At 34.0% G+C, this 26,405-nt stretch overlaps 1 protein-coding gene across 3 annotated transcripts in view; it reads left to right on the top strand.

Moving 5' to 3' along the window:
• The window catches only part of LOC132924246 (zinc finger protein 521), a 116,426-nt gene that overhangs the window by 910 nt on the left and 89,111 nt on the right, over window positions 1–26,405 (top strand). For 2 of the 3 annotated variants that reach the window (XM_060988449.1, XM_060988441.1), the window contains exon 2: window positions 12,979–13,044. In XM_060988449.1, the coding sequence (XP_060844432.1) occupies window positions 12,979–13,044 (66 nt within the window). Of the gene's footprint in view, window positions 1–7,243; window positions 7,263–12,978; window positions 13,045–26,405 lie in introns of those variants that run through there. The other variant, XM_060988456.1, reaches the window with a different exon arrangement.

Raw genomic sequence — 26,405 nt, 5'->3', positions numbered from 1 at the left:
GTTACGAGCTCGGAGCATGCGATAGATATGTATATACGGTAGTATCGCTTTCGAAACTCCTGTGTATAATGTATATACGTGCATCGTGTATAGTGCATATGATGCAGCAGTGGAGTGCGCGGGATATAAATCCACTTGTGTTTTTCAAAAGCACTGAGGGGTATGACGTTTTTTCCTCAACGAGTGGCAGAGGTTCTTATTTATACTTTACACACACACACATACACATATATTTATACATTATACAGAACAATTCTGCAAAAGAACGTTTATTATATCTACCGTCCGTATACCTACTTGTAAAAAATTTTGAAACTTTTTAGACACTGTGACTGTATATTATGATAAGTACGGCGGAGAGATGTGTACAATATCATGCGTCATCACATAATAATATTTCATCCTAGGTGGCTACATGTAAGATGTTATTTACTTATACATTTCAACATTTGTACCATATATTTTTTATTAAGTTATAATAAATTATCATAAATTATAATAATATTAAAGACAACGTGCGTGGTATGGACATGCGTAAATGATAATTTTCAATATATATACATTCATATAATATAGCTAGCCACAATGCCACCGCGTGTTCACCGATCTCGATACTGTACCGGATAATCTGGTACAGATATGGAAATATGCTTAATAATAATATTATGTCTTACCTATGTTATATAACTATATTATATGTGCGTGTACTAATATCCGCGTTTATGTTACAATAGGTAGTCGATTTTTATTGTGTTAAATACCTTTACGGGAACTCACTACTGTTACTGGAGGACGTGTCGCCAATTATTATTTTTATACATAGTTATATAGGATACAATATTACGCTTACTCATCAGACAACTGTTGCCGCCTTTTCGTCTATATTATTTTTATAAGAATAACCGGTTGACACGATGACTAAGTAAATAGTAAACCTAAGTAGGTACAATGTAAATTTTTATTTTCATAAACAACAAAATTGATGAACCACAAACACGCGAGGTGTTTATTATCATCAATCGGCGATACCTATATGGCTACATATGATTTCCATAATTTCGACGTTTCTGTGTATGGTACCAAATCATTAATAATTATTCCTAAATCTTATTAATTTAGTAACAATTGTGTAAGATTGTATAAAAATCTAAAATGAGAATTTACTGAATACTGAAAAACTGAAAAAATAATATTGGATGCTATTAGGTTATATTCATATATGTTTAAATGTTTTATGCAACGATTGGCCATTATCAGTTTTTATGAGCCACGATAATTATCAAACATGCTCCAATATTTAAATTTAAGTTCTGAGACTTGAAGTAAACTCGAAGTTTTGGAGAAAAATATCTGAATAAATTAATGCTCCAACCTATCTTCATCTTGCATATTAACATGATTTTAGCACAGCCAATTAATATGTTTAAAATGATTAATTTGTTCAAATTATGTATTAAAGCCTAACCTGATTTTGTTATAAATTATTGTGTTTATTCTAATTTACTAAACATAAAAAGTTAAAACTGTACAATCAACACACACATAAATATTTATTATAATTAGTAAACTCTATATTATATATTAATTATCAATGTTTTTAGCCATTAGAGTATCTTCATTCTTCACAGATAAATAATGAAATATGATTAGATATTTGATATGATTTATTGTATATTAGGCAATAATATAAACAAACAGAACGGTTTTATAGTCACTAAACATAATATGTTTTACATGATTCTATCCTAACTCCTAAATATATAAATATTTTAATTTATTAATATTATCAACATTTTTCAAATGTGGTTTTAGATTAAAAGTCATGTGTCAACTGCAATATTTTTTAGTTGAATGAAATAAATATAATGCAGGCATTACATTCAGACAGGTTGTCGTGTGAAAATAGTCAAATTTCCATTGCATTATTACAGTATTACAAATTTGTTGACGTATATGAATTGAGACGTTTTGTATAAAAATTCGTTTCTAAGATGGAAGGTACTGAACGACAGAGCATATAAGTATGGATAAATTATAATTTGAAAATCTTTCAAATTTACATATAATAAAATATGTAAAAGTGTTTTTATTTAATAAATTTTATAAGTTATTTAAATTGGATAATAAAAAAAGTTTAAGCTAAGATAATTTATCCGTCAAATTTCCTTTTCCGCAAGAATTCCCCTGTTCAGGCTCATTCTATATATATACATGCCACTGATACTCACCATGCAACAATAAATTACGGGCTAGGACGATAGGTGCAGTAAAAAAAAAAACAGGCGTTTATATTATCATCAGTTACCTAAAGCTAGGGTTTTGATAATAAAGGGAGTATAAAAGCAACAGATAAAAATATGAATCTAATAAATCTAAAAATAATAATAATAATTATTATTATTATTATTTATATTAGGAATTGTAGTAAAATATCTTATAATATACTTAACGTTAAGATTCAAAAAAAAAAAAATCATATTTTTTTCATAAGTATTTTAATATAAAGTTAACCAATCAACCCTTTGCGTTTGCAGTACCTATAGTTTCGTAGCTATTCGTACATCACTGAATAGATTGTCGAATCTCTTCACAGCTATATTTTCAACAGCGTAGCGTGTAATAAGCGGTATTTTCTACCACCAGTGTGCATTTACGAATATTACCACGGGACGCTTGGAAAACTTTGTGATGCGTTCATCGTGATAACCATTCCACACCAACTTCATATTATACACGCAAATATACAGCAATAATATGATAATATGATAGAATATTAGGTATATCGTTTGAAATTCTTTCGATACAGTCTACCACCGCTGTGGCGTACCTTTATTTATTATATTAATATTTAGTTTTATTGTTGAAAATATTTATCGAATGGTTTTGCTTCACGTAAATTTATATTAAATCATTTACGTCAATCATTGCACCGATGCGAGATCACTAGTAATTTATTTTTATAAATTTATTTCAAATTATTTCTTGTTTTGATTATATTTGTTAGAAAAATAATTGTTATTATCGCCTATTTAAAATCCTTCAAAAAGTGGTCGAAGCATTATTTCCTCTTGTTTTCTTTACCAACCCCGACAATCTTCTAAAGACGTGCCCTATACCTCTACTCTATAGCGGGTGTGATCAAACTTTTTTTTATAAATATCCTAACCTGAGAATACGTTTTTCCTTCGAAGAAACAAAAACGAACGACTATTGTAGACTACACTACTACAGCGATCACTGGTATTTTATAGGCGTCTACTAAATGTATAATTCTAACAAAGGCAGATCTTGAAATCGTCTGCGATCGACCGACGTCCGGCCGCCGCCGTTTTACAATACGGTAATATATTTTGCATACCACAATACATATTATAACGTACGCGTGTACAGTTTTTTTGCGCGTGTGTACGAAACATAATAATTATTGCGCCGGTATATATATATATATTATTATGTTATAAATATATATAAAAAAAAAAATCGATTCGAGATCATAATTACTTTGGGATGTCCGTCAGCGAGTTGAGCGCGGGTGGCGGCGGCTGCAGGAACATCGGTCAAAATGAATTCCCATTGTAACGCAATGGGAAATTCAACGGGCACGGTCAGGTCTCTGGGGACGCGGCGTTGCCGGCTCGGTTTTCCCGCCGGTATACGCTTCTCGCGAGTACGCCTTCAGCTCCACCGCCGCCGCCGCTGCCGCCCGCACCCGTTACACGCACGCACGGGAGCGGTGGCAGTCGTCGTTTTTCCCTGACGAGGCGCCACCACCCTCTCGGCCCAGGTGCCGTCACGTACCTCGACTAGACGGCTAACGGGACGCGCGGCGGCGGCGGCGGTGGAGGTAACAAACTTTTCCGTTCCGATTCGCGTGTACGCGTAGTACCATTTGTATATAGTGTTAGTACACGTATTGTATAGCTATAGTTACGCGTATATATAATAATAATAATAATAATAATATATAGTAACAGTCGTACATAGCAGTGGCAGTAGTAGTGGCAGTATAGTACGAATTGTGGTGGTGGTTGTCGTCGTCGTCGTCGCCGTCGCAGCCGGTCTCTCGGGGGTATACTATATATATACACACGCACACACACACACACACCGATGGACGGGCGCGGCGTCAGCGTCGTCGACGATGCCGGTTTGTGCGTGTGCGACCGTTGGAGGCGCGTACATATATATATATATATATATATTTATGTGTGTGTGTGTGTGTGTGTTGCAAGTACGGAGGAAGACGTAGTTATATCGGTTGGGTGTGGGCAGGAGTGGGTGGCGGTTGCTCTCGGTGGTACGACTGCAGCGGGGGGACCAGCTGCTGTCTCTCGAGCGTCTCGACGGCGGTCGTCCCCCGGGGGATGTACGACGTATATATAATATGTACGTGCATGCGTATATAATAATATATATATATATATACACACGATGATAGCAAGTCTGTGTGTGTGTGTGTGTGTGCGCGAACACGTATAAATTAAAGTATGTGTGTAAACGTGAGTGCGCACTCGTCCGCTGCGTGGGTGTATTGGTCGGGTTATAGGAGAAGGTGGTTTTGAAGGGAGATGGGCAGTGTGGAAACCCTGTCAGGTGTCTCGTCGGGCGCCCTAACCTTTTCGACCGCCAACCTATATTATGACGGTACGAGTGGTTCGGCTGCAGTAGAGTAGGCTGTATAATAATATAATATGTATTATTGTAAATCGTAATAAACGTCATAATATGACGGTCATGTGTTCGCGACTTCACGTCATCTGCGGTGGTACACGACGTGCAAAACTTTCTTGTATAATATTCTTATGGGGTGAAAAACGGACATTATAGGAGGGGAATGACTCGGCCGCCGTTATTACGGTGTTGAACTCGACGACGGACGGGGCAGTGTAACCCCGATATTATATTATATCGTTATTATTGTGTTAAAGCAATACGCACGATGATAATAATACCTAAAATATCTGCTGCACTTTTCGTATCAGCGGTGGTAGGACGGAGGCGAAGGGTGCTGCAGCTTATGCTGCAGATGTCGCGTATAGGAAATGTGGTGGGCGACGTGACGAGACGAGACCGCGGGTGAACAACACACGTTCGCAACTTCAAAATTGTATCGTGTTATTATCATATCGCGAGCCGACCTGTAGTTTGTGTTACGAATATGCCCTCAAGACTATGCCATAAAGCAATCTTCATACCCCTCACCGAACTATGGGGAACAAATCGGCTTACATATACATTTACTAGTATTTCAATACGGCCATATCACTTATACGTAAAGCATAAATGTGAGTTTCATTGTTAAGTTTCGAAATTTTGATTTTTATCTAGCTCTGACTAGTGACGTGATTTTAATAGCAACGCCATTTTAAATATTATGTCAAAAAAAAAAACACGACTTTTGTTGAGTCCGTGATGCATATTAGTTTGCAGGCAATTTTATTCAAAATAGTCGATTGCTTGTGGTGAATACACGTTATATCCATGAAAATTTACACTAATAATAATAACTTAATATACAAGCATATCTTGCTGTTAAATCCACAGCAATATCAATAATAAATTGATTGATATCATATTAATTAATATATCATTGCACAAACACAATGTCCTTATTTTAATAATAATATTCATAATAAATTAATTAATATACATAGTACAAAATAGCGTACTAATGATAAGATGTGTAGAATACTAAAAAACTGGAATAATTTATTTAAAATTAAAAAGTAACAATATTTCAGAAAATCTATCAAAATATAAATTTAAAATCAACGATTCCTAGGCATTATGATTATGAATAATACATAATATACATACACACTATATTATGGTGGTATATTATATATTAATATTTATTGTATTTGGACTCTGTAACGTTTCCATTTTTTATTATTTACTTATATATCAACCTCTTGCTTATGATTACACTTCACATAATTATATTTTTGAATAGGTGTTCAATAGGAATTATAGTAATATATTTTTAAAAATATTTATTTCTTAAAAATATAAGAGCATTTTTTTTAACAGAAAATATTTGATTAAAAAATTATAGCTATTGTTATGATATCATTAATAATATTACTTATGAGGTGGTTTGGTACATATAAATAATATATTACATAATCATAATACAATTAGTTAAATGATGAACATAAATAAAAAATAAATTCAAAAATACAATAATGTTTGATGTTTTAAATTTATTAATTTTAATTTTCTTCTCAAAATCATTAAGTTTTATAACATAATTTACATTAAAATGTATTCAAATCTAAAATAAAATGACTGTAACCTAAACAACAAAAGCTTTAAAAGCTGAAATTAAGATTTTAGACTCTGTTCCAACCGCTGTTCTACAACTACTGAATTATTTTTATTTTTATCGTTTTGGGTCTACGACAAACCATTATCTCCGTTAATTGTTATAGTTTTTACTATACATTAGTTATGTGGATTGCATAAGAATAAAATATAAAGATAAAAAATGTGATTTGTCAATTAAAATAAATTGCGTACAGTTTTTAATTTCACGAATTCGATAAATAATATATTAATGTAAAAGTGCGAATAACAAATGATTCGAATTTTATCTGTGCATATTGTATATACAAAATCAAAAGCGATTTCAAGAAATGTTATTTTTAGAATCGTAATCCCTTTTGATACAAAGTCCGGTGCTTCAATATAATATATATATACTAATAAGGAATGTTTGAAACGTCGGCGCGGAGAAGTCACGCGGAAAACAGAAATACTATCTACATAGTACTGCGTGAATAGTTTCAAAGGAGCGAGCACATATTCAAACATATTTTTCGATGCCAATTGACGATTTCAAATATTGCGTTTTAATTAAAATAATATTATAATACTGTTCGAGTTTAAATGGGAATTCACGCTGAAAACTTCAAGAATTTGTACAGATACCATCGATGTCAATCCATTTGTATAAAATTATATTATATAATATGCTGTGTACGTAATAATACATTTGTCGAATAGGTTTTACGATATGAATTTGTTTATAACTATATTATTTACACGGCGGTTAAAATTATTCACGTCATATTAATTCGTGAATATTGATTTTTCAGAATTTTCGCGTACAATTTTTCCAGCGGTCTTGAAATTGTCGAAAATCCGACGGACATCCTTGCTGTTCTAAAGTCGAAACTGACGTTACGTAGTCTGCGACTGACGAAAAGTATATAATATCATTGTAGCGCTGTCGTTGCAAGCGTAGCTATGTTTTTATGATGGTAATAACAATAATGAATAAATGATAATATAATGACGACGACCATACCACCACCTGCACCACCCTCCCCGGGGACGGATTTGTCAACGCCACTCTCGTCGTGTGCATCACGGACGACGCGCGTATACAGGGGTTGTAATGTACTAATGTGTGCAGCGCGACGCACAAGTGCACGACTGACGCCACCACCGTCGTCGAACACGGCGAACACGCTGTAAACATATTATACACATTATAATAATATTTCTGTCATACACAACGGCGTGTACTTATAGGAATGACACGGCCCCAGTCCCGGTGTGCACGAATTCGCGTCGTCAGATTAATTGGCGTTCCGGAGATAATACGTATAATACTGGCACGGGCGCGGCCGAGTACGCGGCAGTTCGACGTGGCCCGCGACACGTTAACTCCCCTCCTATCGTCAACCCTATCGACATCGACACCCGCCGCCCATAACCTCGGCCCGGAGAAAACATAATCGTACGCTTTTTCCACCGCCCGCAGATAATAAAATGCGATTTGTCCGTCGCGTACATGGACGTGACGCCGCCGCTGGCTATGCATATTGTACGGTGACACGCGATCATCACCACCCCTACGTGGCTACTATCACCACTACACGATATTATTCGTTATTTCATACGTATTTGTACGTCACACAGTCACAGTATGAACAGTAAAACGAATGCGTATATTATATGTTTAGGATGCATCTGGGAAATTATAGATACGCGCCCTGTAGTATATTGTAAACAGTGTCTGATCAACACTATATATTCACCCATCATAGTCATCGTTGTTGTATGGCAATAATATCGTGATTTATCCAAGAAGGTTAGCTTATACGTTAGAATAATGCAATTTTTAAATTCAATAAAGGTAAGGAATGCTTACCTAAACATAATTTTATTATCGTGGTTATACTATTTATCGGCCTACTACTCGTCGCCGCGTCACGTAGATAGTAGTAATTCTTAATTCTGATATCATTATATACACCATTGCACGTCGAAATTAGGGATAGGTCGAGCGTTTATCTCGTTTTTTGCATTTCGGCGTCTTATTTTAAATTCTGAGCAGGGCGATATTCTACTCCGAGCCACAGGAGTACCCCGGAGTACTTAAATTACGTGTCTGTCGGACCTGTCAACGTCGCTTTTTAAGCGGCTTACACTGCGCCGATCGGAAACATTTGGTCCTGACTAACATCCGAAGACCCTTCGGGAAGCGCGCCAGGATTCGTGATTATGCTTTTTGTTGCGGTTTTGACATCGTCGCATCGGACAAATGTTCCTCCAAATCTACGTCATTTTCACCGCAGTGTAATCTTTGACTTCAACTCGGGTCGATTACACTCCATATTCGTTTACTTCTCTCACAGTAATCGTCGTCTTTGTGCTTTAAGGAACCACGCTTCTTTCTCTAGACCAATTTGTGACCCGAGCGTAATGATATATGTCAGACTCAGACAATATGGCCTCACGTCCGGCACCGCCTTTTGTCGTCATTCACACCAATTCGTATTTTACGCGAAAAAACTCGCTCTGACACGTAATTGTTTTTGCTTTCTGCGTTTAAACTTGGTCAAGTTTGGTTTAGCCACTGTTGGTAAATCAGGACGACACTGTATATACGAGTTCAGTATTATTATACAGTCGACATATTATTTAAGATTTAATCCAGATTAAAGTATTAAATTATTATTATTATACAAATAAGATTAGGAAATAGCTATTGCTAACACTTAACGGAGACCGTAAATGACGATTTATATTTAGTTCCCAATAATAGGGTATGTGATCCAGTATTCCAGTTAATTCAAAGAAAACGATTATACATTTATACCTATTATCTACGGTCAACGGACGTAGTGCGTTTAATAATAGATTAAAAAATCAATATGAAAAACGCGCGTTCTATCTACACAATGCGTTTGTTATCTATTGCCGATTGATTCGTCCATACAACATCCTTTCGTATGTATTTTATTATTCGCGGAAGAGTGATGGACTGGTCGACAAGTTCGACACGGTATTTTAGTACGGCTCGCGGCGTGTTCACAGTATAATACGGAATAATATTTTCAATTACGGTTGCGTGAATAGTAATTATGGTAATGTACAAGTTTATAAAGTGTACGCTACGCCAGAGGGGATGGTTAGGTGTGGGTGGAGGGTGGTAAGGAGGAAAGGTTTAAGGGTTGGCGAGATAGCCCGTCGCACGTACACTGCTCACGTATCGCCGACCGCCGGATCAGTTATTACTGGCAGCGGAGGCGGCCGCTGTGACTTTCTAAGAATATTTGTTATTCGGCTTAAATGTGTTTCGTTCGTATCGCGATTTAAAATTTATGCGAGGGTTATAACGGAGTGTACGCGCGTTCTAAAAACTATTTGATCTCGCGCCGTAATGATAATACGTATATTATAGATACCTAATTATATTATTAAATTTCGTCGTGTACGATAATCATTTTTCTTGTTATCCGTTCTCTTGAAAAACAGAATATAGTCAGTAATTTTTTAGTTTATATCTAAAAACACACGTGCTTGAAAAAGATACTTATTAGTTATTACTTTGTTTGAACAATAGTCTTTGATTTTCTATATCGTATATTGTATAACATCACGTATAGTCCGTATAGATAAAATGATTATAAGTTATTATTGCGCTTTTGTTGGTTAGGTCGAGTATCTAAAATCTATATAATTATTATATCCACTTAAGTATTCATATAATATGTTTATTAAATGTATTAGTATTGTCAGCTGCAGCTATCGCCCGTCGGTGGAGGTAGGACTAAAATACTTTTATGTTTATATCACATTTTATATAAAATATCTAACCGATACAAACAACAAAATGTCTGCACCTGCGAAGGTACCTCGACGCTGTTAAGTTTATATTGTGTCCACTATAATTGAGTTTAATATATTCAATATATTTATATCACAATATACATATAGATCGACGTGTGTCTCGCTAGCTTTCGAATTTACCATCATCAAATTATCGTAGACTGAATTATAGACGTCTCAGTACGTATAATGGCATACAAACAAACTCACACGTGAAATGTGCCAACTGTACTATATGCAGTACACGTATGTAGTGTAAATGTGTAATATTATATAATAGCGTTTGGAATAATTACTTTTGAAACGCATTTGTCCATTATACGACGCAAAATGCATTTCGCGCTGGCATAAATCTCACGACAGACCGAAAAATATTCAATTGTGACGATGATGGGTTACGTGGAATTCGAATTATCCACCGGCTTAATGCACTCGTATACCCAGGGTAGTGTTGTGGGATATATTAGCATTATACTGTACATAGTTGACGCACTACGCGTATAATATGGAGCACAAGTTTTTCCCATATAACGAATTCGCTGCCGGCGCTAGCATTATATGTTGTATTATATTATTATTACGGTACCTGCAGCCATTAGGATAAAATATTCGACAAGTAAATTATCGTTTTGATGGGATACATCGCATTGCACTTATGCACACGCGCAATAGTCGCGATCGAAATCCCATCGCAGTTATTCCCCTTTGGATTAAAATAATACCATTTTACCCCCTGTGGTACACAAGCCATCGTATTATTATTGTTAGGTAATATAAAATTCACCTCCGACAAAATAACGTATTGTCACCATACTACTTATAATATTGATTGATTTGAAATTTTCGGCTTCAACTTAATATAGTTAGAGGTTATAACTCATTGGTATATAAATAAGAATTGATTTGGGTTTGCGCTTGTATTATAAAAAATTACAAGTAAATAAAAATTATATTAATTTAAATCTGATAACATTTTATGGTCGCTTAATCAATTACTGAACTAGTGGTAATAAATTAAATCACATTGGTATAGGTACGATTGGGTCAATGATTATGTATAGATTTACTTTTGATTCTCTTCGCTGTTTAATTGTCTTATAAATTCTAATCTTTAATACGTTGAATTATATTACCGTAGGATATGTATTTATACATAATTATCAAAATTTACTTATTATAACATGTATCGCAACTGTGCAAGTAACATGATATATTTAAACTATAAACACAGATGCAGTAAAATATGCAATATTCATGTTAGTAAAATTCGAATCGACTTTTGTGAGTGCTGATATTGGCCACGCTCACTCATTGACGGCTATAGTGACCTAATTAATATTCTAAACGAGGTCAGTAAATTTATAGTGAATCTAATAATGTCGTTACTCCGCCGAGAATAGAAAACAACAACATCAGTATAAATATGTAATATATGTATAATTATTATCATGTGATCAACTACAAATAAATTCAAATTATATACTTAATTCGTGTTTTAAAAACAAGAGGTTGCTCATTGTCGTATATTCAAAAGAAAAACACCGTAAATAATGTATATTTTGATGACCTTTAAACGGTCATAAAATCACTTCTACTTTAAATTATAGTATTTTGTACACATAGTAAGAATACCACTATTTAGAAAATGTTATGTTGACATTTCATCGAATCGAAATATGTACAAGTATGTCTCTACTATACATAGTTTTTTTTTTGATTTTAGGTGAAAAGTTTGAATGAGAATACTTTAAGAATATTTTAGTTTTAATTACTAATTAGGAGTACAATATGTATAATATTTAATATTCATAATTACAAATGAAATAGGTACCATACTTGACATTTTAGCCCCTGTTTGTAAATGATTATACTCATATAATAGAACAAATATATAAATTTTTTTAATATTAATATTAAATTGATTAAGACGTGTATAATATTATGTATATAGTATATTGAAAATACACTGTTTTTATTTAAAATATAAGTTTGAAAAATATTTAATTCAATAACAATAAATTAATAAAATAATGATACTTAATAACTATATTATAACCTATATTATTAAAAGTATCTATGTGACTATTATTATGATTGATGATGCAAAATAATACTCAAAAGTCAAAATGGATATTTAAAGATGTGAATAATAATAAAAAAAAATGATTTACGATCTCTCTCTATGTATATGTTAGTACGTTGTATCATGTAATATATTGTATAGTATTTAATATTGATAATAATAAAAGGTGGGTGGGTATCTATTGGTTCGGCTGACAGTTGAGATAAAAGTAACAGTTTATCAGTTTTATCAGTTATTGTTAAAACGAGTTCATTCATATTCAAAATTATCGGTAAAAAAAAATAATCATTCTTAAATATTCATTTATTTTTTTCGTTTTCTATAAAAATATAAGTATCTATTTTAATTATCATATTTATACTTATCTACTGTGTAGGTGTTTGGTGTTGACTAATGACTATATAACAAATTACGATAATACTGTTGTCCACGTTTTTTTGTGTATAATATTATATATTGCCATAAAATTAAAAATAAAACTAAAAATAATTTAGTTTTTAATAATTGATAAGCAATAGGCATAAATGTAATATAATGTAGGTTTATCATAGTTAATATTATAATATATATTTGGCAGTTACGTAATGTCATCTATAAGATACGACTATTTTCTGACTTTTTCTCTTGTTTAATTTATTGTCATATTTTATAGCGTTAAATGATCGATAATAAGTCTGTAGAAGTGTAGAGTGTAGGACAGTGAAATGATATTTCGTATTAATAATAGACGTAATATATTATATATTTTATATTTTTTTTAATTTTTTTTTTAGATGGAAATCTTGACGCGGAAGACGTACTCGACGACGAAGACCTTATGCCACCATTGTCTCCTACAGGTGAGTACAAACAAAAGTAAAATAAGAAACTTAACAGAAATCATAAAAACATCGATTTTTCACACGTTTTTTAGGCTTTCGTGTATAATATAAACGTATGCACATACACATACTCACACATACATAAGCACGCGCGCACGTCTTTTTCTCTTCTATTTTCGTTGGTAGGTCATAGGTAATATATACGTATACTATACGTATACATGTATATTGTATATAGGTTTTCATCCCAACAGAACATATATGTGAATAAAAATCCCAGGATTTTCGAGTCACTCCCGCAGGTGCTAGGGGGATATTTGGTGTCCCTAGGGGCCGGCCGTAACGAAGAAACGAGGTGCAGGAAAACCCCTTTTGCAATTTCCACTACTACAGGCCACGTCCACTGTTAGCTCGGCACGACGACGCGAGGTTGCATTTCAACTAAATTGGCCGCTTTTCACGCGGTATTTCCACGGTTCATATACGTGTTTCATTATGCCAATGGGAACGGTTTGTTCTCCCCGTCCTTCCACGTTGCTCGCTATCAATGCCGAACCCCCTTACTCATCACGCACGAACTCCCAGACTATCTCTTTCTCTCTCGCCTCTCCTCTCTTATTATATTTTGCAGTTTGTCCATCCGGCACTCTTTCAACTATTTACTGTACGGCTCACACTCTTTCACCAGTTCTCTATCTCTAATTTATTTTTTACGTACTTCATCACTCTCTCTCTCTCTTTATTTTTATGATTATTTTCGTTTAACAGGTATATGTTATAAAAGTTGACTTAAGGTACATTAAAAAAATATATACATTAAAATTCCATTTAAACGATTTTCATAATATTTTTTCTATCGTTTATTACAGAAGGGAAAATATGTGTATAAAAACCCAGACCCCGTGTAATATTATCTCTGAATGATGTATATGTATAATATATATAAAAAGAGTGGCAGAGATAGAGTGGCAGAGAGAGAACGAGAGAGAGATAAACTGAGTGTCAGTAGTGAGAGGGAGTGAGAGGAAGTAAGAGTGATGGAGAGAGGGAGAAGACAGAGAAAGATGCCATTTCAATTACAGAACGAAGAGATAAGAAGAAAAAGAGGGAAAAAAACCATCGGGACGGCGTCGCGGGGTAGAGAAACTTACCTTTTATGCTAGGGGGTTATGGTTCTCGAGGGGTTTGCCGACTAATCAGAGTTTTTCTTGTGCGCGTTTTCTCTTTTTCCCGGGTACCCTTACGGCACATGCAGCAGAAGTAGCAGCAGCAGCAGCAGTGTACAACGACTTGGCGGCGGGCAAGTCAATATTAGGTATGCGCCTTGTGGTATCCCCCGGGGGCATCGTGCCCCGCTTTCGGCGCCTGATTAATTGCATCCCACAAACTCGAAAACAAGTTTTATGCCTTCTTCACCCCTTTCATCATGAAATCTATTACGGTTTTAAATATATATTTGTGTGGTTGTTATAAACGTTTTTTTTTTATATTTGGATGCTAAATAGTGTTTGTTTTGTTTGACTCCAGATCCAGGTTTATTCAGTTGTTCAATATAAAAATTAAATAATCAAAACAATATTTAAATACGTTGACATATTTTTTGTTGTAAATTATAATGATTATTATGCCAGTAAAATAAAAAAATCTTTGCTTTCCATATTCTAAAAATTATAGGTAAATATAAATAGTCTTATATAGTAGACAATAAACAGTAATACAGTATGTGTCTACACAGCGTATAAAAAACGAATTTAAAGTATTGAAAAAAATTTAGTTTAAGCGTGTTTAGTATTTTAAGTTCTTAAATATATATTATATTTAGTAAAATATATTATTTATAATTAAAGTTGAAATAATTTTAAATGTGCATAGTAGAAGTAGTGTACATCTTTAACAATAAAGCGTTATGGTAAAATGATGACCTTAAAAATATTTTTGTGGTTTTAGAAAATATTATCCACACATAATTTATAGCAAGGGAGGGGGAAAGTCGAGTGAAGCGACCCCGCTTACTCCGCAACAGTAATTTTTCATGCCTGAACGGATTGAAGTTAGCAGGACCCATTGCTGTCGCGTCAGCTGTTTTCTGATAAACGATTGTTGTTGTTATTTTTGTTTAATTATATTTATTCATAAAATAATCTTGCACATTTTCATAAATCAAAATGTTATGTGTATTTTTTGGCTATTGGGTAGTAATTCCACAACTGTTGCCAAATTAATAACATATCAGTAACATTTTAATGTAATATACTACAATGATTACTATAATTTTATTTTAAATATGTATCCGTGTTTTTTTTAATTAACCATTAGATTATAATATATTATTATTCAAATGGGTTTATTTATAAACAATTATTTGAGATAAAAATTATTTTTGTTTCAATATTTGTTTATTTTGAATTTTGAACACACCATGCATTTTTAAAAGATATACCACAGACATTATACTATGATTTTATTCTTGGCCATTAAATAGGTATATGACATTTCACTAACCTACAATATTACTCATGCCTAGGTTACCAAATATAAAATATAAATTATAATGGATACAATTTTTTAATTTATATCCTGACTATATTGATAGTAGTTATTGTTTGTGTAGTTGCGGCTTGTAACATTTAAATACCATTTTTTTCACAATTTTAGTGTTTTATTATATATATATATATATATATATAGATATATTTAAATAATTAAATTACGATTAAAATTGTTACAAAATAATAATTTTTGCATAACGCAATAGTATTATAAAAATGAATTTGAATTCGGAACAATATAACAACTAGATTTATATCAATACAAAATGCTTGTATCATTTTTAATTGTGAATATTTGTTATAATCAGGTAACATTTAAAAACCATTGTTTTATTTTTGAATTTGATAATGTTGCTTCACAATAAATGATTTAATTTAAATAATGTATCTATATTGTACGCACGCTGCATTATTCAACGAATTATGTAGCGTTGATATTTTATTATATAAGAAGATTCGGTGGCCCGATATTTGTTCATGTTTCTGAAACCTTAATTATCAAAAAACTTTTTTTGAACTGTTTTCTAGTACAGTTAATTGTGTTTCGTTTACTTACTACTTACTTAGCATATTATATAGTGTAAGAGTAAGAAGATAAATGCTAATATTTGCTAATAAAATATCACGTGGGTATTTTAATAATAATACAACCATAGTAACGCGGCGCTTTAGTTAGGCAATTTAGGTACACTACTTTCACGAGTTAATTATCCGGGTAATTGATAAGAATGGTTTTTAATACATCAAAGTACGATATATACTCGTAAGCGAATTAGTATAAATAAGGTGGAATAGCATATTATATATAAATATACCATAATTTAGCTAATAACAACTAAAAGCAATTTTAGGTAACTGATGAAATATAATTTGTACTTCAGTAGTAGTTTTTATTTTAAATTGAAAAAATTGCAATACACTATTAATAAATAGTTTTTTTTGTATAAAACACTGTTATTAAAACGAATGAAGTATCTTAATTATATTACATATTATAATTAAATAGTGTTTATAATAGCTATACCAGCACTGTATCAGTTTTACACTTCTTCTGTGCGGGTTTTCTAGTAATGACACAAATTACGATAAAGTAATATAATTAATTAAATATTTCGAATAGTTTCTGAAGGACTATATAAAAACTATAAACGATCAATACTATAAAATATAAGGAATGGACGTTAATATAGGTCACGTATAAATGCATGATGGTGCGAGATAAATGAGGTCCCATAAGAAAGTTTCGAAGTAAATTCAGATGAAAATATTTAATAGTGTGGTATATAGTCAAAATAGGAGGCAAAGTTAATGTTGGTTCTAGAAGAAGAGTAAATATGAAAACTACCGAAAGATGATATAAAATATTATGGTAGTGTGATATATAGATATGATATAAAACTAAAGATGACGAAAAGAACAACATGTTTATATTTAAAATGAAATCACTTACATATAAATTTAATTTTAAACATAATTTATAAATAGATATAATTAACGATTATCAGCGATTTACGCTTGAAAATCACGTATAGAAAGGAAGCACAGTAAAATGTAGAAATATTTAATTCAATAAAAACAGAATACAAATTTGAAAGGATTTTAAATTTTTTTCATCACTGAAATTTCTTTTTGAAGATGACTATTAGCTTATAAAACAGAGATACGTCATCGTGCATGACGAATTAATAAAACTTATATAATTATATTATATAGTGTTCTGATGATGTTTTTATAGTGTGTAGAGTCATGGCAACCTATTAATAGCTCGATATCATTCACTATATTTTCTTCATGAATAAACGAAGTAACAAATCAGCACTATGAATTCTGCCAGACGTTCATAACGAGAACGTTAAAGTACGGCATTACGTTCGTTAGAAAATATACTATACATAATATATAATGTTATCATGCAAGATACCCTTATTGAGTTTCGGTAGCGTTATACAAGTATAATAAGCATATTTATAATTAACTGCAACGCATACATTAAATATCATAAAACTATTCACTACTTTGTGCAGGTAAAATACGTATACTTTACCTCGGACTACGATATTATAAGTGTACGAATTTTATTTTAAAGTCTCAATAAAAGGAAACGAAAATCTCAGACCACATATATACTTGAAACATATATTATATATAGTACAGGTATAATATATATGGTATGCGCGGTTTTCAATTAGTCGATGTCGGGGAATCAACTCGTTTCGCATGCACTCGACGTTGTTATGATAAACCCCTCGTTGGGCGGTGGTGGCGTCTGAAAAAAATAAAAGCACCGAGCTTCCGCTGGCGGCAGATATCCTCTCGAGTGACGTAGACGGCGGTGCTGACGGTGGAGAGGCGAGTCAGACCAGTCGCGGTGTGTGGCGGGGATGAGGGTGCGGGTGCGCGGCGGCGTCGGGGGACGAGCGTTCGGGCGAGGGCGGGTTGGGCTCGAGTTCGACCGGTGCGAATTCAGAGTTCCGGTGGTGGCGGCGGCGGCGGCGGCGGTGGAGGTTGGTCGGGTAGAGAAAGGGGTAGGGTCGGGTAGATAAGCCGAGAGGCCGCCGGCCACCTGGGATTGCCGGCAACTCCATCAGAGTGGCTTAGCGAGGCGCAGCAATTTCCCCAGAGTAACGCTCGCGCTTTCGCCCCCCTCTTCGCCGCCACTGCCTTCGCCGTCGCCGCCGACACTAAACCCCTCTCGTCCCTCTCATCCTACTTACACACACGCGCGCATACATACACACATATATATATACATACATACGCATTCACTCGCGTACACACACACACGCACGTGCGCGAGCACCTACGCAAAACCCGCTGCTTGTCACTCTCTCGCCCCCGCGGCCCGCCACTCTTGAAACCACTAGGAGAATTGATGAGTCCTACACGCACACACGCACACTGCACCGTCTGTGTACACCGGGTTTCACCTCCATCCCCCCGCGTGCGACCACCGGCGCCTTCGGCAAGGGTCAGACGCGCGCTCCATGCGTGTGCGGCGCGACCGAGACGTCTCTTGCGCCACTGCATCGTTCGACGAGCACCTCTGTCTAAACACGTGCGCTTGCGTGTTTGTGCACTTGGCACGGTGACGTGTGCGCGTCCGACTCGTCACGAGGAGACACTATTATTATTATTATTATTATTATCCTGTCGTAAGTCGCCGGTAGATTCGGCGGGAAACCGGTTGGTATCCTATGGTCTGAGACGAGGACTGTGTAGTACGTCCATATAGTCTTCCCGAAGCCGCGACGATAATCCGTCTGATCTCGTGTACGGAAAATATAATATATATACTATAACATATTATCGACTCGCACGTTTATCGGCACGCATATCATCATAATAATAATAATATCATAACGTACACGCGTACATTGCGAACGGCCGTGAAGCGACGGCGTATAATATACGCATGCATGAGACCGCAGTGCGTCGGGCGGTAAAGTCGAATTGCGGTGTGGCGGTGTCGGCTGCGCGGGGCGGGGTGGTCGTCGAACGGCCTCCGGGGTGCCGTTCGCGTATAGAGGTAACCTTCGGAAAACGGTAGCTCGCTGACATATTAGTCTACGGGGGATACGCGTGTGCAACCCCTCGGCGGGCGGCGTGGAGGAGAGCGCACATCATACTGTCGCCTCCCAGAGGTACCTGCTTACCTCTCCCCGTACCCGCCTCGCCGTCTTCCTTATAGTCTTTCTCCCGCTCGTGCACAGCATATAAATATATACACACACACACACACACATATTTACAGACGTTATACGCACACAAACATATACACATAGCTCTATATACACGTATATACATGTACGTACAACGACTATGTGCGCGTGTGTCTAAGTATATATATATATATGTATGTATGTATATGTATATATAGCACGTTATTGTTGTTATCTCGCGTGCACATGGCTTTTGTTTACCGGCTGAACGCCCGAAGGCGTCGAACGTCTCTCGGGACGTACCGGCAAGTTTGCATTTTAAAACTACTCCCGGGAGCACTTCTTTCCCACAGCGCGGTGCTCTACGCGAGTTGTTGTTATATATACGCGTCTTATACGCCGGCTAGTGTGTGTGTGTGTGTGTGTGTGTGTGTATGCGCGCGCACGAGTATATTTATGCGAGAAATGTAATTTATATGCGTACACGTGTATATACGCGGAAGCGCGATCGTAAAATCGTCGTCGGCGTCGGCGACGGGGAACGGTTTCGGCTTTCGGCGAAAAATTGACGACGCGAACAGCCGTTGTGTTTCGGGTACGGCGGAGCACGCCGACGGATGCGGCGGCGAACTAGTGTATAAGGATGTAAAAGAGTTGTTTTTAAAAGATCCGCGTCTTTTAGAGATGACGGTCGGCCGCGGATTCGGGTCAAATGTGTCGCACGGCGGCGTTTGAAAAATATCTGTTATATAGGTACCGTGCTTTAGTCGAGCTAGTTATCAAGCTAGTGGTCAGCGACCGTTAGGGCGGATAGAGAGATTCGAAACCAATTACGTATCGAGCCGTGTACGTGCAGAAATGAACTAAACGCACTGCGCATACGACGATATGAGATTTAATGACTACATATTCTATAGGAGTGGCGCAGACTTTGGTCGCAGGGTATGATGCTATTGAAGAAATGTGTTCCTCAAAAATACACGCGTACTAAATTATTCGCAATTTCTGAATTATTTCATATTTGTTCATTATATTATGTCCTTAAAAATACTTACGATAACTGTTTTTATAATAATCGTTGCTTGTTACCTAGAAAATGATAGATTTTTCAATTTTTTTTTTCATTTGAAAAATAAAAAATAAATTTCATAATGATTGCCACATAAATACATAATCATGCCTTGAAAATGGATCACACATAACGTATGTCTTCCAAAAAAGTGTCTGGCCACAGCCCTCAAGGTATTTAAGCTATACCCTTCATACACATATTTTTGCATATCTGTGATATGATTTTATGAGTATATAGTGTCGTACAAACGCCGATTGCTGATGGACGATATTATATCAATACTCGATGTTTGTTCTTCAATGCATGCCCGCTGACTAACTTTGACTTTTATCATACTCATCAACTAGCTTCGCGTCTAAGTTTTAAAACGTCTCGGATATTAAATAAAAAATAAAAACTAAATGGATTATAATAGGAATGTGTCTCCCAAATAAAGTAATAATTTGTCGAAAATCGTATTTAATAAATACTAATTTGTTAACTGGTGACACAGTTTGTTTACTGTATATTACGAGATAGGTATATTTATATTCACTGTTGCGCAAAACCATGTACATTCTCGTAATATCATACTAAATATGTTATATATTTAGTCACGGGAAATACGACAGTCAATTGATTTTACGATATTGGCGTCTGTTGTTTACACAAATGTACGCGCGTGCGACTGGAAACAAAATACTTATGAAGTAAATGTACGTATTACAAGATTTATTTATTACTATAAATTACAGTTAGCGCAAAGCCTACATCGGTATTAGTGGATTATGCACGCGCCGATATTTCTGATAATATAATTTTCTACCTATAATATATTTGTACGGTTTACTGCAGCGAATTACGTACGTTTATTCACAAGTACGTCGGTCGGTGACAGGCGGGCCTCGTGATTAGGACCTACTACATATACGTCATGGTCGTCGACAGTTTGTATGTCGTATACCTACACCTTTATAAGCACCGACGTCGTAGCCCGAAGTGTCCGATCTGGCATGATTTGATTGATATATGTTTTTCGCATCGATCATTATATATTTTATCACCCATCCTTCGCGTGCGAGCATACAGATGTGTTGTGCACGCAATTCGCCGCGTATATTTACGCCCCAGGTATTCGACGTCCGCTTGTATGAACGCCCGCAACTTACGTTTGAAAAAAAAGAACGTCGTATAATATTGGTCGATTTTATCCGGAATAAAAGGAAGGTTGCGTCTGTCGGTGCAACTGAAAATATCGGGATACTCATAATATGCTTTGTGCACATTCATACAAATAATGATTAAATGGTATGATATTATTAATGTTATGTTGTGGTATTCGTATTGCTATTAAATATGTCTATAATACAAACGAATAACATTGATCAAGGTGAATCATTATATTTTTTCCATATTATGTAATGGATTAAAAATACAATCAGCTGCAAGCAAATTATGTTAGTGTTAACAAACTGGAATAGCGAGGTATCATACATGATTATAAATATAATTTAAAATTGTTTATGATACAGAGTTGTTATGGTACGAAATTAATGTGCCGCGATTTAATTTTTATGAAAATAACGTAACTAATTTTTTTTGCTTATGAAATTTGAAATTGATCATAAACATAAAGTATGAATATGTGTATAATATAAATTAATACATATGACAATACGTTGTATGGTTTATTTATTTATCTATTTATTTTATTACAATACAAGCAGTTAATAATATAGTAGTGCTGATTATTAAAGTATGTTAAAAAAAAAAACCGAATTACTTAACTGAATATCATCTGGTGGAGATGAGTAAAAAATTGTTGTAATGACAGAGACGTTAAGGTCGCTTGCTTAAGCTAAGATTATGCATTCTAAACATATTTGTGTGTCGTACGTAAATAATAATAATATATTGCATGATTGCATTTGACTGATGACATAACAGCTGAAAATTATTGTTGGTAGACTTTAGTTTTTGAGTTATGTATGCTAATATTGGTATTTTTTCTTAAAATAATATATCGAAACATTCGCTAAATTATTTGATCAAACAAATTCTGAAAACTTTTTGAATCTATGAACAACACTGATAATATGTGACATGTGTAAAGAATAATTGTAATACTCTAATTGATATCTACGGCAAAACAACATACTTTTTACATATTTTATACTTTTTTAAATGATGCAGTCGATGCAGGTCAAAAAGACAATAGCAACTAGCGAGATATAATAGCGTTTAAAGTATTCAGTAATTATGTTTTTTAGTCAGTAACTTACTAAGTAAGTTTTTCTTAAGATAAAAACACAATTTTTAGTGGAATTGTTGAATCAAGCATATCGCAATTGATTTAAAAAAATATATTGGTCATCGTTCGAATTTCCTACTTGTCAAAATTAAAATTAAAAATTAACCAAGTTTTTGAAAGGTTTTGACTAATTTTGAATTTAGAATGAACTAAATTCTGTTTTGAATAACTATAATTAAAAAATTTAAAAAAACCTTATTAAAGTATTATTGATTTACAATTTTACTTTACGAATATGTTTATTGGTGTTGGCAGTACACTATACGTTTAACAAACAAAAGTATGTTTTAATAGGATGTATTTTGTTAATTCACTACATCACATTGTGTAGAACATAAAGTATGTATATTTTAAACTTGCACATTGTTCATGTATAATTTTATGTACAACTCTATTGATATGTATATACGTTCAAAACAGTACCTTGCAGAAAAGAATAGTTATTTTACTAAAATATATTATATTGTTTAAGTACAATATAATTAATTGTCATAAACTCATGACAATGATGTAACATAACAACGAATTACCTAGTATATGTATATTCAAATTATTTTTACAATGAAACATTTGGATTTTATACGGAAAGATTAAAAATTCAAATGAATCTAAACGAATTAATAGGTCATAAAATCATGAATATTATACATTTAAAAAGGAAAAAAATATATATTGCGTACATTGTATATAGTAATACGTACGTGTACAATTTATAGATACTGACATACACCGACAAAAAGTTATTTTCACAGGCTACACAAACAATTCTAATTAATTTATCCAAATATTATAACACGTAGATTTTTTTTGAGCTGTAGGTAATGATTTAGTTTTTTCGTTGTCGATAAAAGCTTTATAAAATAAATAAAACACTATACTTATACACATAATGTAATCCATTTTACGTGTAAAAAATAAACATAAAACGTTTTGAAATACCGTTTGATTGGAATGGAAAAAAAAAATCGCGTGATCCCCTACAGTCGTTGTCGTCTGCAGTAGGCGAATATTTGTTTTGGTACGAATATGTATAGAATGCTATCATTTGATGTTATCGCAATCCACGGTTATAATGAATTATTAACGTGGTGTTTTTTTCCCAGCTCCTCGTAGTTTTCGTTTTTCGTCCATCTCCGCCGCGACAAAGTGCATGTGCATGTCCATGTGCAAAGTGCATGCATGACAGATGGCGGTGGTTTACTGCCTCGCTATACTATACATATATATATATATAGTGACAGTAGCGCGTAATGCAATAATATTAACCAATATATATATATATATATATATATATATATATATACCATCACAATTCGAGTAATCGGACAATATAATAGTAGTGACATTCTGGCGCAAATGATAGTATTCACTGTTATTATTATCGTCATTATCATCGTCGTTATCCCTCCTTAGGTATACAATATCATAGAAAAAAAAATAAAATCTGCACTGCGTGCACTAGTTGCAGTGCAGCGTTTCGGTATGCAATTACCGGCGAATTCCTTGTATTGGCCATCGGGACGTCTGCGACTGCAATTTTCCGTATATACGTACAACACCGTTTGCGGTGCAAATATATTATTATTATCATTACGTATATTGTTTAGGTAAGAGCGATTTGACGAAGAACGCGCGATCGACCGATCAACCTAAACCCGTCCACTACCGCACAGCCGCAGCGGGGTGTATGAAATTAAATTATCGGGAATACCGTTATTCGTGGCAAATACCTATACAATATAAATGATTATATTATATACCACACTAAATCGTGTTATTATTTTTTATTCTTATGGCAACGACATAGCGCAAATATCGGCATAACGTTTTTAATCTATATACTAGAAACAGAATGCCTCATTGTCTCACGCAGCGTGTTTGTCCATGCGATGAATATTAATTTTTTTTCTTCTGTTATTAATATATATTATTGCGTTGAAGACAACATCTAATACGTTACAATCGTTGCTATATTTTTTGATTTTCTTAAAATTGAAGTAAAAAAAATTAAAATTCTATATAGTTTTCGTGTTCACCGTTTGGTGAACTGGCCGAGATAACCAATTCATAGAGCTAATTTATGTTAATGTTTTAAACAAAGATTAGTTATGAATTCACATTATGTATGCGAGTGGCTATGCAAGTTTTAAAGTATAAGCAAGAGGTGAGTAATGGAGTGCCTATATATTGTGGACTGGCGGGCATATGCACGAGGGCAAACAGTGCGGCGAGAGTCTGCACCATGTATACACGAGTATATATAAACATATATATATATATACATGTATACATACGCAGACTTGTTTCACTGCAGGGTTCGACGAGGAGGGGGGGATTAAACCCTCTCCGGGATATCGACGCAGCAGCCTCTGTCGATATTGTCGGGGGACCGATAGACCGATGACCTGGACGGCGGTAAATCGGCGAGGATGAACGGTGAGAGTTGAGAGAGAGAGAGTGCGAGAGAGAGGGGGACAGATCTAATAACCTGCGGGTACGAACGACCGCCGTTTAATTGATAAGTCCGGCGGGAAACAAGCGATAATTTATATTGTGGATGTATTGTATATTGTGTATAGTGTGTATAATGTATATACTATATAGGTATAGGCATTCAGTGTTGTTTCTTCAAGACTTTGCACTTTGCCAAACCGAAAATTATAGTTTATGACGCTGATGAATTTTTTTGCAACTATAAAAAAAATGTGTATAAAGCGAGCGTTTCATCAAAGCTATACTATAACGAGATCACAAACAAACAAAAATCGATTACTTGCGCGAAATATTTTTTGTTTCATTTTTTTTTTTTTTACATAACGAATATTAAAACATATATTTTCGTTGACGTTGGTTAAGCAATTGGTGATGATTAATTACATGCGTTAGGTAAGCGAAATATTGCGATTTAATTTCGATTCTAGTCTAACAGTCTGTACACAATACCTATATTACATTAACATAATTAAAACTGAACTCTTGTTGATCAACAAGTGGTCGGTAATTATTCAAATAATGTTTTCTACAATATGTTATTGTTATTTGTAAATTATATTATACGTATTTATACCAATGAGTGGTTTTTCATTATTTTGGACCATGGTTATCAATCTATGATTTCTATGATTAGTATAACCACGGTTTATTTGTAGGTATGTTATTAAAAAATATTATATGTATAGTGTACATTGTACACAAGTCACAAATATCTAGTATAAAATACCACGTACACAACATAAATAAGTGAATATTAATAAGTGAACTATACGACTAATTTCCAAAATGGAAGACGGAACGTCTTAGATATGGTTTATAGTATCATTAATTTCACCATAATTACAGATCTCAGTAATTAATTAAACGTAAGTTTTTACCAACCTGTAAATAGTTGCTGACGAAATTAATGGATATTTTTTGAGCTAATCAGTTGAAATGCACTGATAAAATTAGTGACTGTGGAAACAATATTTTTTATAATTGTTTGTATTTGGTGTACATTTGATTTATTATATATCCTTGAACCAGTTGTTTAATTTATACCAAAATAGTTTCAGATTGAAAGAGAATCCAAATTATTAAGTTACTACACTAAGATGGCAAGGTATACATATAATAGAAATGATTATTTATAATGTTATAATTTATAGGTAATATTATATTATCTATGTATACTTTGAAACGATAATTTTTTGATAAGAAAAAATATACAACTGACTAAAAAGTTAACGATGAATAAACGTGGGTGTTTAATGGAGCGATTTTCTACATGACGTTTAGGTTTGTTGTTTTGTTGAATAAAAAACTTATTGCGT

Source organism: Rhopalosiphum padi, chromosome 1 (genome assembly GCF_020882245.1).
Source record: "Rhopalosiphum padi isolate XX-2018 chromosome 1, ASM2088224v1, whole genome shotgun sequence".
In the NCBI taxonomy this organism is placed as follows: domain Eukaryota; kingdom Metazoa; phylum Arthropoda; class Insecta; order Hemiptera; family Aphididae; genus Rhopalosiphum; species Rhopalosiphum padi.
This window is presented reverse-complemented; position numbering and strand designations above follow the sequence as displayed.